Source organism: Pristiophorus japonicus, chromosome 15 (genome assembly GCF_044704955.1).
Source record: "Pristiophorus japonicus isolate sPriJap1 chromosome 15, sPriJap1.hap1, whole genome shotgun sequence".
NCBI lineage: Eukaryota > Metazoa > Chordata > Chondrichthyes > Pristiophoridae > Pristiophorus > Pristiophorus japonicus.
This window is the reverse complement of record NC_091991.1, coordinates 51,224,801-51,238,849: the sequence shown is the minus strand read 5'-3', so window position 1 is coordinate 51,238,849 and position 14,049 is coordinate 51,224,801. Positions and strand designations below refer to the sequence as shown.

The 14,049-nt window shown below is 47.9% G+C and overlaps 1 protein-coding gene across 6 annotated transcripts in view; it reads left to right on the top strand.

The window, feature by feature from the left end:
- Positions 1-14,049, top strand: part of LOC139280753 (uncharacterized) — a 65,760-nt gene that overhangs the window by 17,694 nt on the left and 34,017 nt on the right. For 4 of the 6 annotated variants that reach the window (XR_011596759.1, XR_011596757.1, XM_070900426.1 and 1 more), the window contains one exon: positions 7,531-7,717. The exons of the other annotated variants lie outside the window; for them this stretch is intronic. Coding sequence is in view for 2 of the 4 variants with exons in the window: in XM_070900426.1 (XP_070756527.1) it covers positions 7,531-7,717 (187 nt within the window). In the remaining 2 variants the exon portion in view is untranslated. The remainder of the gene's footprint in view (positions 1-7,530; positions 7,718-14,049) is intronic. 6 annotated transcript variants of the gene reach the window in all.

Genomic DNA, 14,049 nt, shown 5'->3' with positions numbered 1-14,049 from the left:
CGCTGAAATCCTACCTTGGAATTCTCGGCTCCTCCAAGACCATAGCGTGGCGCATCGGAGGCTGAGGGGGGCGGAGCAAGTTGTATCGCAGCCAGCAGGGGGGGGGGGGGGCGGAGCTAGGGCCCAGCGTCGTTTTCACTGTCGCCAGCCTTGCTGTGCGCACATGCGCAATGGGTCTTCGACCTTGGCAATCGGCCATTTAAAGGGAGAACGTGGCACTCTGTTAAAGCGAGTTGGGACTTTTGGGTGCATGTAAGGAAGGAGTAAAAGTATTTAACTGATTCTTGGAGTGCAAAGGAGTGCTGCATACGTGCATTGCAAGGAAAGGACTGTTTTTAAAAATCACTGAATGTAAATCCAGTACAACAATGCAAGAACGTGCAGCGAGAACGGAGAACTTCTTGCATGAAGAAGTGGAGACATTAGTTAATGTCATTGAGGGGAGATGGCAGGAGCTGGACACCAACAACGGAGGCCGCACAAGGGTGGCACCCAAAGAAATCAAAAAACGCTGGGACCTAGTTGCAGCCGAATACTGTGGAGTGGTGAATACCAGGAGATCTGGAAGCCAGTGTAAAAAGAAATGGCAGGCCCTTGGTCAAGTCGTTAGTGTAAGTAATATCTTCCTTTTCTCAATGGCATTGCAATTGTAAATGTGACCAGCTGTCTATGTCCCACCCAGCAGAAAGTCACCCTCTCTAAAAAGTTATATTTTCATCTTTGCAGAAGAAATTGGCTCATAACAAAAGGGAAAGAACACGAACAGGCGGAGGTCCGCCAAATCTGCAGCGTGGATCACCCAGGGCCCCACCATTCCATCCTGCGCCTCGCACTGGAGGGGTGCCGCGAGGCAGAGCCGGGGCGAGAGGAAGGAGAATCCGAATAGACTCTCCTGAGATGCAGCATTCAACAGATGCGCTTGAGGTTATTGCATTGGGTGTGGAGTGCAATGACCTTACCCGTTCATTCGAAGGCACTGTCAGAGGGGTTGGTGATGAGTTAACAGCACTGTCTGGACAAATAGCAGTTATGCCACATGAAATGAGTGCGGGAATCTCAGGAGCAGCGCAAACACTGGCAGAGACCATCAGGCAGTTAGCTGCTGCAATAAGCGCAAATCCCGGCCAATCAAATGCCACTCCCATTGCAGTCCCAGTATCAGCCTCTGTAGAGATCCAAGCTGGGACCCCCTCTTTCCTCCCCCCCCCCCCCCACCCCCCCCCACCTCCTCTCTCCCCGCGCCCCCCCCCCCACCCCCATGAGGCAGTGCACATTCACCGAGATGTAATGTGGATGAGAGCTGGGTGCAGCCTTTCTTTGCTGCTGATGTTGATGTAACTGTTTTCAAATTGAAATTGTTTACTAAGGTTTGTAACTTTACAAGTATATAAGTGATCTGAGAGTTTTAAAGTGTAAATGTTCTCACATTTAATAAGTTGTTTAAACTTACTGCGTTAAAAGTTATCTTAAGGTTTTTCAGTGATCTTGTTCACAAATTGAAATTCTTTACTAAGTTTTGTAACTTTAAAACTTTGTAAGTATTTGGAGATTTTAAGTGATCGGAAAGAGTCCTATCAAATTAAATTTTGATACAAGAATGATTTTATTGCACTAAAGTAAAATACATTGTAAAGATTTCAATGAAATATATTATACATTGAAACTGAATCATGGCAAGAGTGCTTTTATTGCAGTAAAGTAAAGTACATTGCAAACGTTTCAATAAAGTTTATTACTTAACATTAAAACTGAATCATGGTCCATTATCATATCACCACACAACATTTAGGAACACCTGCAAAAGATAGACATCCCTCACCCCTTCTGTCATGCCTGCCTCCCGCACCTAGCCATGACCGAGGGGCGTGCCGGTGTGGCGTGTCGTGGCTCGGGGATCTCTCCTGCTGCAGTGGGATAGGTGTCCGTGGGCCGAGGAAGCCAGCGACTGATTGCAGTACAGTATCTGAGGCGCACAAATCGGTCCTGCTGCTGGTTGTGAGGAGTTAGGTTGGGGGCCAGGAGGGGGGAAAAGAGTGGTGTTGGGGGTGTAAGATTGAGGAGGGATACACAGAGCGAAGGGTTGGGGTGGGGGGGTGGGGGGGGGGTGGGAGAAAGAGTGCTGTTGGGGGTGTGAGAGACAGTGGTGGGTTACACCATGTTACTCTAACAGTCAGTCCCTGACACAGGCACGTTGATGTCAAACAGTTAGTTTTTACAAATGAGAGATAATCTAGTCCGAGGTGAGTTATTCAAATAATAGGTTGGACTAATGGGGTATGATGATTTCCAAAGGATCAACTTAGCTACAATTAGGTGTTGATGTGTCTGCCTCAGCCGGGAGCCTACACTTGTTTATTTATAAAGAGAAACAACTGTCCTCATTCAGCAGATAGAAGGCAAGAGGTTTTAGGCCATTTTAAGTGATGTGTTTAATGCCTTAGTCCTTTGTGTTTAATGCTTCCCACCTCCCGTCTCTGGCTGTGCCTGCACTGAACTAAACTCTAGGTAAGGTTTTTCAGAAATTACAAAAGTGGACACTTACTCCGTTCTAAGTTAATTTGGAGTAACTTTAAGCAGTGCAAACTTGCAAAACAGGCCTAAGTGGCTGGACACACCCCATTTTTGAAAAAAAACTGAACTAAAACAAAACTAAACTAACTCACTAGAACTGGAGCAAACTAAATGCCGAGAATTGCGATTTCTAAGATACTCCAGACGAAACTACTTGCTCCAAAATCCACCCGAAACTTGGGCCCAAAATCTCTCTCTACTCCTGTCTGTCCTCATTCATGCCTGTTTTTACCTTTCTCTCTTTATCTCTGCAACAATGGGCACTAAGAAGTAGCAGCATTAGAACAGGGGGGCTGGTAGGAAACAGTTGCATTAGTACTCGGGAGCAGCAGATTAGAATCATAGCAATTTACAGCACGGAAGGAGGCCATTTCGGCCCATCGTGTCAAAGGTTAGAGGTGCTTACCTCATCTAAGGCATCAAAAAGAAATTCCAGTGATGCTGTTGTATGCTGAGGATGGGCAACTGAGAGTCTCCTGGTTATTGATTGTAGGTAAGAGCTCAGCTTTTATGAGCTTGAGTCAGTTATTTGCTCCAATGTGGGCTATCCTATTTAATTCCCCCACACAATATACAGCCACAGATAAGTGAGTTGAAGTGAGCACAATTACTGAGAAGTACTCGCCTCTAAAATCCTGCTGATCTGTTGCGTTCGTGAACGTTTAAAAATAAATCACACACAGTTCTCCCTGCTTTGTCAGCAGGAGTGTACTAAATTGACAGGCAGCTCTTGCTCCCAGCAGTCGGGGCTTGCAGTCTATTTGGACTTCCAGAAGGCATTTGATAAGGTGCCACATAAAAGGTTACTGCACAAGATAAAAGTTCATGGGGTTGGGGGTAATATATTAGCATGGATAGAGGATTGGCTAACTAACAGAGAACAGAGAGTCGGGATAAATGGTTCATTCTCTGGTTGGTAACTAGTGGAGTGCCGCAGGGATCAGTGCTGGGACCCCAACTATTTACAATCTATATTAACGACTTGGAAGAAGGGACTGAGTGTAACGTAGCCAAGTTTGCTGACGATACAAAGATGGGGAGGAAAAGCAATATGTGAGGAGGACACACGAAATCTGCAAAAGGACATAGGCTAAGTGAGTGGGCAAAAATTTGACAGGTGGAGTATAATGTTGGAAAGTGTGAGGTCATGCACTTTGGCAGAAAAAAAATCAAAGAGCAAGTGAGTATTTAAATGGAGAAAGATTGCAAAGTGCCGCCGTACAGCGGGACCTGGGGGTACTTGTGCATGAAGTAAAAAAGTTAGTATGCAGGTACAGCAAGTGATCAGGAAGGCCAATGGTATCTTGGTCTTTATTGCAAAAGGGATGGAGTATAAAAGCAGAGAAGTCTTACTACAGCTATATAAGGTATTAGTGAGGCCACACTTGGAATACTGCGTGCAGTTTTGGTTTCCATATTTACGAAAGGATATTCTTGCTTTGGAGGCAAATCAGAGAAGGTTCACTAGGTTGATTCTGGGGATGAGGGGGTTGACTTATGAGAAAAGGTTGAGTAGGTTGGGCCTCTACTCATTGGAATTCAGAAGAATGAGAGGTGATCTTATCGAGACATATAAGTTTATGAGGGGGCTTGACAAGGTGGATGCAGAGAGGATGTTTCCACTGATGGGGGAGACTAGAACTAGAAGGCACGATCTTAGAATAAGGGGCCGCCCATTTAAAATAAAGATGAGGAGAAATTTTCTCCCTGAGGATTGTAAATCTGTGGAATTTGCTGCCTCAGAGAGCTGTGGAAGCTGGGACATTGAATAAATTTAAGACAGAAATAGACAGTTTCTTACATGATAAGGGGTTATGGGGGAAGTGGAGCTAAGTCCATGATCAGATCAGCCATGATCTTATTGAATGGCGGAGCAGGCTCGAGGGGCCGTATAGTCTACTCCTGTTCCTATTTCTTATGTTCTCATGCTGTGGATTAAAAGCAGAAAATACTGGAATTACACAGCAGGTCAGACAGCATCTCTGGAGAAAGAAACAGAGTTAACGTTTCTGGTAGACGACCTTTCGTCAGAACTGGAAAAAGTTAGAGCTGTAACAGGTTTTAAGCAAGTGCAGGGGCAGGGGATGAGGAAGGAAAGAACAAAGGGGAAGGTCTGTGATAGGGTGGAGGGCAGGAATGATTAAATGACAAAAGGTAGGATAATACAAAGTAAAAGAAGATAGTAATGGGACAAGTAAAGAAACAAAAGATGAGTCTAGAAAAGGTGTAAATGAGAATGGCAGACCGAATCATCAACAGCTGCCATGTGAAAAATAGGGGCAGAGGTTATGATCTGAAATTGGTGAACTCGCTGTTGAGTCCAGAAGGCTGGACAGTGTTGTGGATTCTTGTGGAAAGTTCTGGTAGGTCAGTTGCTAGTATGTGGTTGCAAGCAGCTAACAGCTTTCCATTCCAGACCTTTACGCAGACAGCTCTACAGTGGTGTGAAGTGATGATGATGTTATTCTTCTGCCTGATGTTCCGCCTGGGAGATGGCCGGCTGCATTTTTATGCAGACCGAAGGGGCATATCCCTCTGCGAAAAGTCTGTCTTTCAATGAGACCTATAGCAAACCCTGAGCTTGATATCCTCCAGCACGTTATCTTCTCCAACCAAAGAGCATTGATGTTCAATGAGCTGTTTCATTATCATCTCCACCTACATGTGTAACTAACACATGCTGGTAGGATTCTCCTCCTGCAATCCCACCCAACCAAAATCAAGTTGGATCACAGCAGAGAATGAGGGAAAACTCGGTAATGAGACCTGCTTCCGCATCCTCACCCTGGCTAGGATTTTTCCTCCCCTTGCCCCTTCCCTCCAGGACCAACTTTGGCCACTCTTCCCTACCAACCTCATGACGACAGCAGTGCAGCATGGGGTTTGGATCCTCAGACAATCTCCCCTCTTCCAGTCACTCCCTAGGGCCGCCATGTGAAAGATAGTGGTAGGCCTCGGGAAGTGGCAGTGAAGGCTCCTGCAATTTCTTCCAGTCTGTGAGGTCATGCACCTTGGCAGAAAAAAAATCAAAGAGCAAGTTATTATTTAAATGGAGAAAGATTGCAAAGTGCTGCACTACAGCGGGACCTGGGGGTACTTGTGCATGAAACGCAAAAGGATAGTATGCAGGTACAGCAAGTGATCAGGAAGGCCAATGGAATCTTGGCCTTTATTGCAAAGGGGATGGAGTATAAAAGCAGGGAAGTCTTGCTACAGCTATATAGGGTATTGGTGAGGCCACATCTGGAATACTGCGTGCAGTTTTGGTTTCCATATTTACGAAAGGATATACTTGCTTTGGAAGCAGTTCAGGGAAGGTTCTCTAGGTTGATTCTGGAGATGAGGGGGTTGACTTATGAGGAAAGGTTGAGTAGGTTGGGCCTCTACTCATTGGAATTCAGAAGAATGCGAGGTGATCTTATCGAAACGTATAAGATTATGAGGGGGCTTGACAAGGTGGATGCAGAGAGGATGTTTCCACTGATGGGGGAGACTAGAACTAGAGGACACGATCTTAGAATAAGGGGCCGCCCATTTAAAACTGTGATGAGAATTTTCTTCTCTCAGAGAATTGTAAATCTGTGGAATTTGCTGCCTCAGAGAGCTGTGGAAGCTGGGACATTGAATAAATTAGACATAAATAGACAGTTTCTTAAACAATAAGGGGTTATGGGGAGCGTTTTAAGGAGCATCTTACAGGAGGAAAGCATGGTAGAGAGGCGGAGAGGTTTAGGGAGGGAATTTCGGATTTTATTGCCTAGCCAGCTGAAAGCACAGTTGCCAATGGTGAAGCAATTCAAATAGGGGATGCACAAGAGCCCAGAATTGGAGGAGTGCAGAGATCTCGGAGGGTTGTAGGACTGGTGGAGGTTATGGAGATAGGAAGGGCCAAGGCCATAGAGGGATTTGGCAAGAAGGATGAAAATTATAACATTGAGGTGTTGCTATACCGGCAGCCAATGTAGGTCAGAGTGCACAGGGGTGATGGATGAATGGGACTTGGTGCGAGTTAGGATACGGGCAGCAGAATCTTGGCTGAGCTCAAGTTTATGGAGGGTGGAAGATGGAAGGCCGGCCAGGAGAGCGTTGGAACAGTCAATTTTAGAGGCAACAGAGGCATGGATGAGGGTTTCAGCAGCAGATGAGCTGAGGCAGGGGTAAGGTTACGGAAGTGTAATTAGACTGTTTCCCACCCCCTCACCCCCCCAAACCTAGGAACATGTTTCAGGGTTAAGTTGAATTTAGGGGGACGAGCAGAAGTTCCATTCTGCCGTAACACTGCCCTGAAGAGGAGAAACCCAGCAGATGTGTGAGAGAGAGAGAGAGACATGTCTTGCCTGCCAGTGTCACTGAGCCAGGGAAGTGTTTTTTGCCAGTAAGTTGGATTGTAATATGCCAGAGACATTACCCACCAAGTTGACTGTAATTCAATCCCGGCAAAGGCCCAGACTCTGTGAGGTACATAGTGAGGGATTTGAAGACCAGGTTGCTTCCATCTAATTCCATTCCCAAATGACCAATCCTGCTTATTTACATGAGGCTTGACATACTTCTCAAGAACCTCTGTCAAACCATTGAGTGGCATCTCCAAAATGCCTTCTGTCATTCCATGGTGACATTTCCTATACTTTGCTGCACATTCTCCACTTCCTTGCCTTCATCTCCTGTGATGATATTCCTGAAGGAAGGTGCTGCAAACCTCTGAAAGTGAGCATCTCTGGTGGAAAGTGGTATATTTGGACTTTCTTTCCAGAACCAGGCATGATCTTTCCAGAACCAGGCATGATCTTTCCAGGGCCCGGTTGCCTGTCGAAAGTTCCTGAGCTATTTCATGAAGTTCTTTCCTGATTTCCCATTTTGCAGCAGAGATATTTTGTATCAACATGCAATATCAAATGATTGCAAGGCTGCTTTTAAAGTTTGGTTTGTACTGTTCCCTAACTTTATTTTCAATCACAGGGTGAACACCTTGAGGGATTCCTGGTGGAGCTGCTGCTGGTTCTGGCTAAACCCACGGGTGTAGAATGCACAAGATCAGCGGGCAGGATTTCTCTACATGCTTGCCACGTCTTGAACACTCATCATTATTATCATCATCATCATAGGAGTCCGTCGAAATCAAGGAAGACTTGCTTCCACTCTAAAAGTGAGTTCCCAGGTACAGAGGAGTGGGAAGGTCGGGGCGGATGAGCGGTGAGTGTTTGTGGCGAGATGCGGTGAATATTTATGCGGTGGAGCGGTGAGAGATCATGGCGGAGGTGCGACAGATGAGGGTACGGGCTCAGAAGAGCCGAGGGCCCAGGAGCAGCACAGGCCAGTCCACACTGCGATATGTGTGCGCGCTAGGTGCGTGCAGTAGAACAGGTCTCCAGTCGTCCTGGTTAACTTTTGCCACTGGATAAAGGCCTAGCTCTGTCAAGCCCGTGTGGTGGCTGGTGTGCAACGGTCACCACATGTTAAAAAAATTCACGCACAGGCATCTTCCACCCCCTCAATTGGAGTTCAGGATTGGAACATCCTTCATCGAAACACCTATGAATGCATGGAAGCAAGTCATCCTCGTTCGAGGGACCACCTATGATGATGACAGTCCAATGCAGGAATTACAGTCTCTGACACAGGTGGGACAGACAGTCGAAGGAAAGGGTAGGTGCGAAGTCTGGTTTGCCGCACGCTCCTTCCGCTGTCTGCGCTTGATTTCTGCATGCTCTCGGCAACAAGACTCGAGGTACTCAGCGCCCTCCCGGATGCTCTTCCTCCACTTTGGGCAGTCTTGGGCCAGGGATTCCCAGGTGTCGGTGGGGATGTTGCACTTTATCAAGGAAGCTTTGAGGGTGTCCTTGAAACGTTTCCTCTGCCCACCTGGGGCTCACTTGCCGTGTAGGAGTTCCAAGTAGAGTGCTCGTGTCGGGCATGCAGACGATATGGAGCTGGTCGAGTGTGGTCAATGCTGCAATGCTGGGGATGTTGGCCTGAGCGAGAACAATGACATTGGTGCATCTATCATCCCAGGGGATTTGCAGGATCTTGCAGAGGCAGCGCTGGTGGTACTTCTCCAGCATTTTGAGGTGTCTACTGTATATGGTCCATGCCTCTGAGCCAAAAAGGAGGGCGGGTATCACTACTGCCCTGTGGACCATAAGCTTTGTGCCAGATTTGAGCTCCTGGTCTTCAAACACACTCTTCCTCAGGCGACTGAAGGCTGTGCTGGCACATTAGAGGTGGTGTTGGACCTCGTCGTTGATGTCTGCCCTTGCTGATAGTAGGCTGCTGAGGTATGGAAAATGGCCAACATTGTCCAAGGCCACACCATGGATTTTGATGACCGGGGGACAGTGCTGTGTGGCAGGGTCAGGTTGGCGGAAGACCTGTGTCTTACGGATGTTTAGTGTAAGGCCCATGCAGGCACTGCTTATGGTGGCCTGGAGGGCAGACCAGACGCTGTGGGCACTCTGTGTCTCAGGGTCATCGAGGGTCGCCAGGTTGGCAGTGAGGCGCTGGGTATATAAGGGCTTTCTTAACTGGGTGTAAGAGTGCCCCGGCGTTGATTTTTCTGCGAAATTGTTTCTGTTGCTGTTGCTGTTGCTGCTTTGGGGCTATATTGATAAGAATATAAGAATTAGGAACAGGAGTAGGCCATACGGCCCCTCGAGCCTGCTTCGCCATTCAATACGATCATGGCTGATCTGATCATGGACTCGGTTCCACTTCCCTGCCCGCTCTCCGCAACCCCTTATCGCTCAAGAAACTGTCTATTTTTGTCTTAAATTTATTTAATGTCCCAGCTTCCACAGCTCTCTGAGGCAGCAAATTCCACAGATTTACAACCCTCTGAGAGAAGAAATTCCTCCTCATGTCTGTTTTAAATGGGCGGCCCCTTATTCTAAGATCATGCCCTCTAGTTCTAGTCTCCCCCATCAGTGGAAACATGCTCTCTGCATCCACCTTGTCAAGCCCCCTCATAATCTTACACGTTTCGATAAGATCTCCTCTCATTCTTCTGAATTCCAATGAACTCTAATGATGGAGCGGATTAGGTGGTAGTCCATCTAGCAGTCGTCTGCTCCTGTCATGGCGCGAATGATGCACACGTCCTTGCGGTCCCTCGCTCGGACAATAACATAGTCGAGCAAGCGCCAATGCTTGGAGCGAGGGTGTTGCCACGATGCCTTGAGGGCTCATTCATGTGCAGGTAACCTATGAATGTCAGTTCATGGTGTCATTGGACGGCTTTGATGACTGATGGGCACTAAGTGATACATTCTAGTATTATTCATCCTGAGGATTATAATTTAATTGGTAATTTTTTTGTTAAAAATACAAGTTTGAATGGGCCAACTTTTTTGGATTGTTGGTGGTGTCTGCCATTTTAAGGGGGAAATACTTGAGTAGGAAAAATATTAATGGTGTCTTCCCTGTAAGCGGTTGATCTATCCCATAATTCACTTTCATCATTTAAATATAAGAACATAAGAATTAGGAGCAAGAGTAGCCCTTTGTGCCTGCTCCGCCATTCAAAAAGATCACGGCTGATCTTTGACCTCAACTCCACTTACCCGTCCAATCCCCATATCCCTTGATTTCCCCTAGAGTCCAAAACTCTATCTATCTCAGCCTTAAATATACTCAAAGAATTTGCTGTGCATTACTTTATACTTTTGCATTAAAGGCCATCTACCATTGTTGAATCCATCCTCTTTCATCGGTTCAGATCTCTTTAATGCTATTAATCTCCCGTACTCTCTTGTATGTCTTTTATGAACTATGTAAATAATAAGGGTTTCAGAACTGTTCCCTGCAGCTCTGTTAATCACTTAAGACTTTATGATTTCATTCAGTGGATTACTTTAAATCAGTGAAAGTTTAGAGTTCCCTTTTGTAATAAAGACATTCCCCCATCCCCCCGCCCCCCAGAAGATTGTGAAATAGATTAAACGATTAATCCATTGTATAAAGACAAACGAGAAAAAGTTTGCAGTAGGAGAGAAGGGGTGAGAGAGAAAAGTCATTTGGAACTATGAGTACTTGTGTGTTTAAAGAGTCAGTGGGCTCTGTTACTCTTGACATCCCCTCTATACACCATTGCTATACTGATGGGCTTTTCAAAAGCAAGTATGAACGAGTAGTCAGTTGCCGTAATGAATTGAAACAGAAAATGCTGGAAATACTCAGCGGGTCAGATACATCTGTGGAGAGAGAAAGAGAATTAACGTTGTAGGCCGATGACCCTTTGTCCTAATGAATTTGATTGACAGGCTTTAGAGCAGCATTCTCTGAAAAGAAAAGCTCAATATAATTGCAAATAAAAGAAAATACTTAAAATTTGAAAATCTGAAATAAAGCAGAATATGATAGAAATGCACAGTAGGTCCATCAACATTTGCATTAACATAGAAATATAGAAAATAGGTGCAGGAGTAGGCCATTTGGCCCTTCGAGCCTGCACCGCCATTCAATATCATGGCTGATCATTCACCTCAGTACTCCTTTCCTGCTTTCTCTCCATACCCTTTGATCCCTTTAGCCGTTAGGGCCTTATCTAACTCCCTCTTGAACATATCCAACGAACTGACATCAACAATTCTCTGCGGTAGAGAATTCCACATTGATACAAAAAAAGCCAGGTAAATGTTCCTGATGTAGACACTTAGGGCCCAAGTTTCGAGCCGCGCCTAGAACGGTGCAGTCCCGACCTGGACGCCCATTTTTCGCTCCACAAAGTGCGCCTAAAAAAAACCTCCAGATTCTCCACCTCTCTGCAGGTCGTCTGGCCCTCGGCGCAGCGCAGCAGGAGCTGTAGGGGGCGGGGCCAGGTCCCTGCGCTGAAAACAGTGCCGGGACCTCTGCACATGCGCGCTACAGTGGGCGCGCATGTGCAGTAGCTCCAGGCACCCAAAACCGTGTGGGAGGGGCCGAAGCACGCAGCCCCTAGCCCTGGCCGAATGGCCTCACTGGGGCTGCATGAATAAGGCTCCTCCCACGGCCAGCTCCTGCTTCCTCCTGACCCGACTCGACTCCCACTTCCCACCTCCCGACTCCCACTCCCCCACCCCCCCACCCCCGGACCGGACCCGACACCTGCTCCCCCCCCCCGGCCCCCGGACTGGATCCGACCTGACCTCCCTCTCCCTCCCTCCCTCCCCCCCCCCGACCTGACCTCCCTCTCCCTCCCTCCCTCCCTCCCCCCGACCTGACCTCCCTCTCCCTCCCTCCCTCCCCCGACCCGAACCGAACCGACCTCCCTCCCACCACCCCGCCCCCCCCCCCCCGACCCGACCCAACGCCACCTACCTGTAAATCTGGTGCTGGGGACGGGCCCTGCCCGAAGTCTCGGGCCCGGCCCGTTCAGCTTCCCTTTCCCCCCCACCCCCCCCCCAATCTCCATCCCCCCCCCCCCAATCTCCATCCCCCCCCCCAATCTCCATCCCCCCCCCAATCTCCTTTCCCCCCCCCAATCTCCTTCCCCCCCTCCAATCTCCTTCCCCCCCCAATCTCCTTCCCCCCCCCATCTCCTTCCCCCCCCCAATCTCCTTCCCCCCCCCAATCTCCTTCCCCCCCCCAATCTCCTTCCCCCCCCCAATCTCCTTCCCCCCCCCAATCTCCTTCCCCCCCCCCAATCTCCTTCCCCCCCCCCCAATCTCCTTCCCCCCCCCAATCTCCTTCCCCCCCCAATCTCCTTCCCCCCCCAATCTCCTTCCCCCCCCAATCTCCTTCCCCCCCCAATCTCCTTCCCCCCCCAATCTCCTTCCCCCCCAATCTCCTTCCCCCCCCAATCTCCTTCCCCCCCCAATCTCCTTCCCCCCCCAATCTCCTTCCCCCCCCCAATCTCCTTCCCCCCCCCCAATCTCCTTCCCCCCCCCCAATCTCCTTCCCCCCCCCAATCTCCTTCCCCCCCCCAATCTCCTCCCCCCCCCCCAATCTCCTTCCCCCCCCCAATCTCCTTCCCCCCCCATTCTCCTTCCCCCCCCAATCTCCTTCCCCCCCCAATCTCCTTCCCCCCCCAATCTCCTTCCCCCCCCAATCTCTTCCCCCCCCCCAATCTCCTTCCCCCCCTCCCCAATCTCCTTCCCCCCCAAATCTCCTCCCCCCATCTCCTTTCTCCCCCATCCCTCCCCCTTCTCCCCCCCCTTCTCCCCCCCCCCTCCCCCTTCTCCCCCATTCCCCACTCTCTCCGTCAGAAACACAGACACTGACAGACAGAGAATGAGAGACACAGACAGACAGAGAGATAGAGACACTGACAGAGACACACTGGGGGGGGGGGGGCATCCCAGCACGCTGTTGGAGGGCTCCCGGTGCTGCAGTCGGTAAGTAGAAAATGTTTTATTTATTGATTTAAAAAAATATATTTCTTATTAATTTTTTTGATTGATTTATTGGTTGATTTATTGATGTATTTATCATTTATTATTGATGATGGCTCTTTATTTGTAAAACTGAAATGTTTAATGTTTGTAAACTTCCCTTTAAACACCCCCCCCCCCCACACCATTCCCAACGCCTAATTTGTAACCTACACCTGATTTTCTAAAGTGTAGACAAGGTTTTTTCGAGCGTACAAAAATCTTCACTTACTCCATTCTAAATTAGTTTGGAGTAAGTTTTCACTGACGAAACTTTGAAAACAGGCATAAGTGGCCGGACATGCCCCCTTTTGAAAAAAAAATTCTGTTCCAAAGTGAAACTGTTCTAACTGACTAGAACTGGAGCAAACTAAATGACGAGAATTCCGATTTCTAAGATACTCCGTTCTACACCAGTTGCTCCTAAAAATCAGGAGCAAATCATGTGGAAACTTGGGGCCTTAGTCAGAACTGGAAACTAGAAAGATAAGTGAGTTCTTAAATGGGCTGAACAAAACAAAAAGGGAATGGGAAGCAAGAGAGAAAATGGGGTTGAAAACCCAAATAGGTTTTTGAAATGCTGCAAAGGTGAAAACTGGTGGACAATTTTGAAGGGATAAATGCAAGGTGTGGTGGATAACATATAAATTGCAGCACAATACAAATCAATTAATCTGTCCTTTTCCTTTGCCAAAATCATCATCATCCACTCCTTGATTCATCATTCACTGCTGCTTAGAACTCCTTTCTGCCACTGCTGTTTTGCTCAGGGATCGTGTGCTGTGGGGACAAACTTCTGATCTTGCAATAGTTTGGCAAGATTAGGAATTTGCACACACAGTATCCAGCATCCCCAAGAAATGTGGCAGGAAGGAGATAGTTGCAACACTGAGTGGGGGAGAAGAAAACCTCCCTGAACTAGGGGGAGAGCAGGAGAGTGCTTTAATGAACTAGGAGAGGGGGACGAAAGGTATCTCTGTGAACTAGAAGATGATGAGATTACAAATTCAGGTCTGCTGTAGATGCCTTCTCGGGTTCAGTGGTGGTCGTTCCTACCGTAAGTGGATCCCACACCCCTTGCGTGTCGGAGTGGACTCGCACTGCCCAATATTTACTTGTACAGTAGTATAAACAA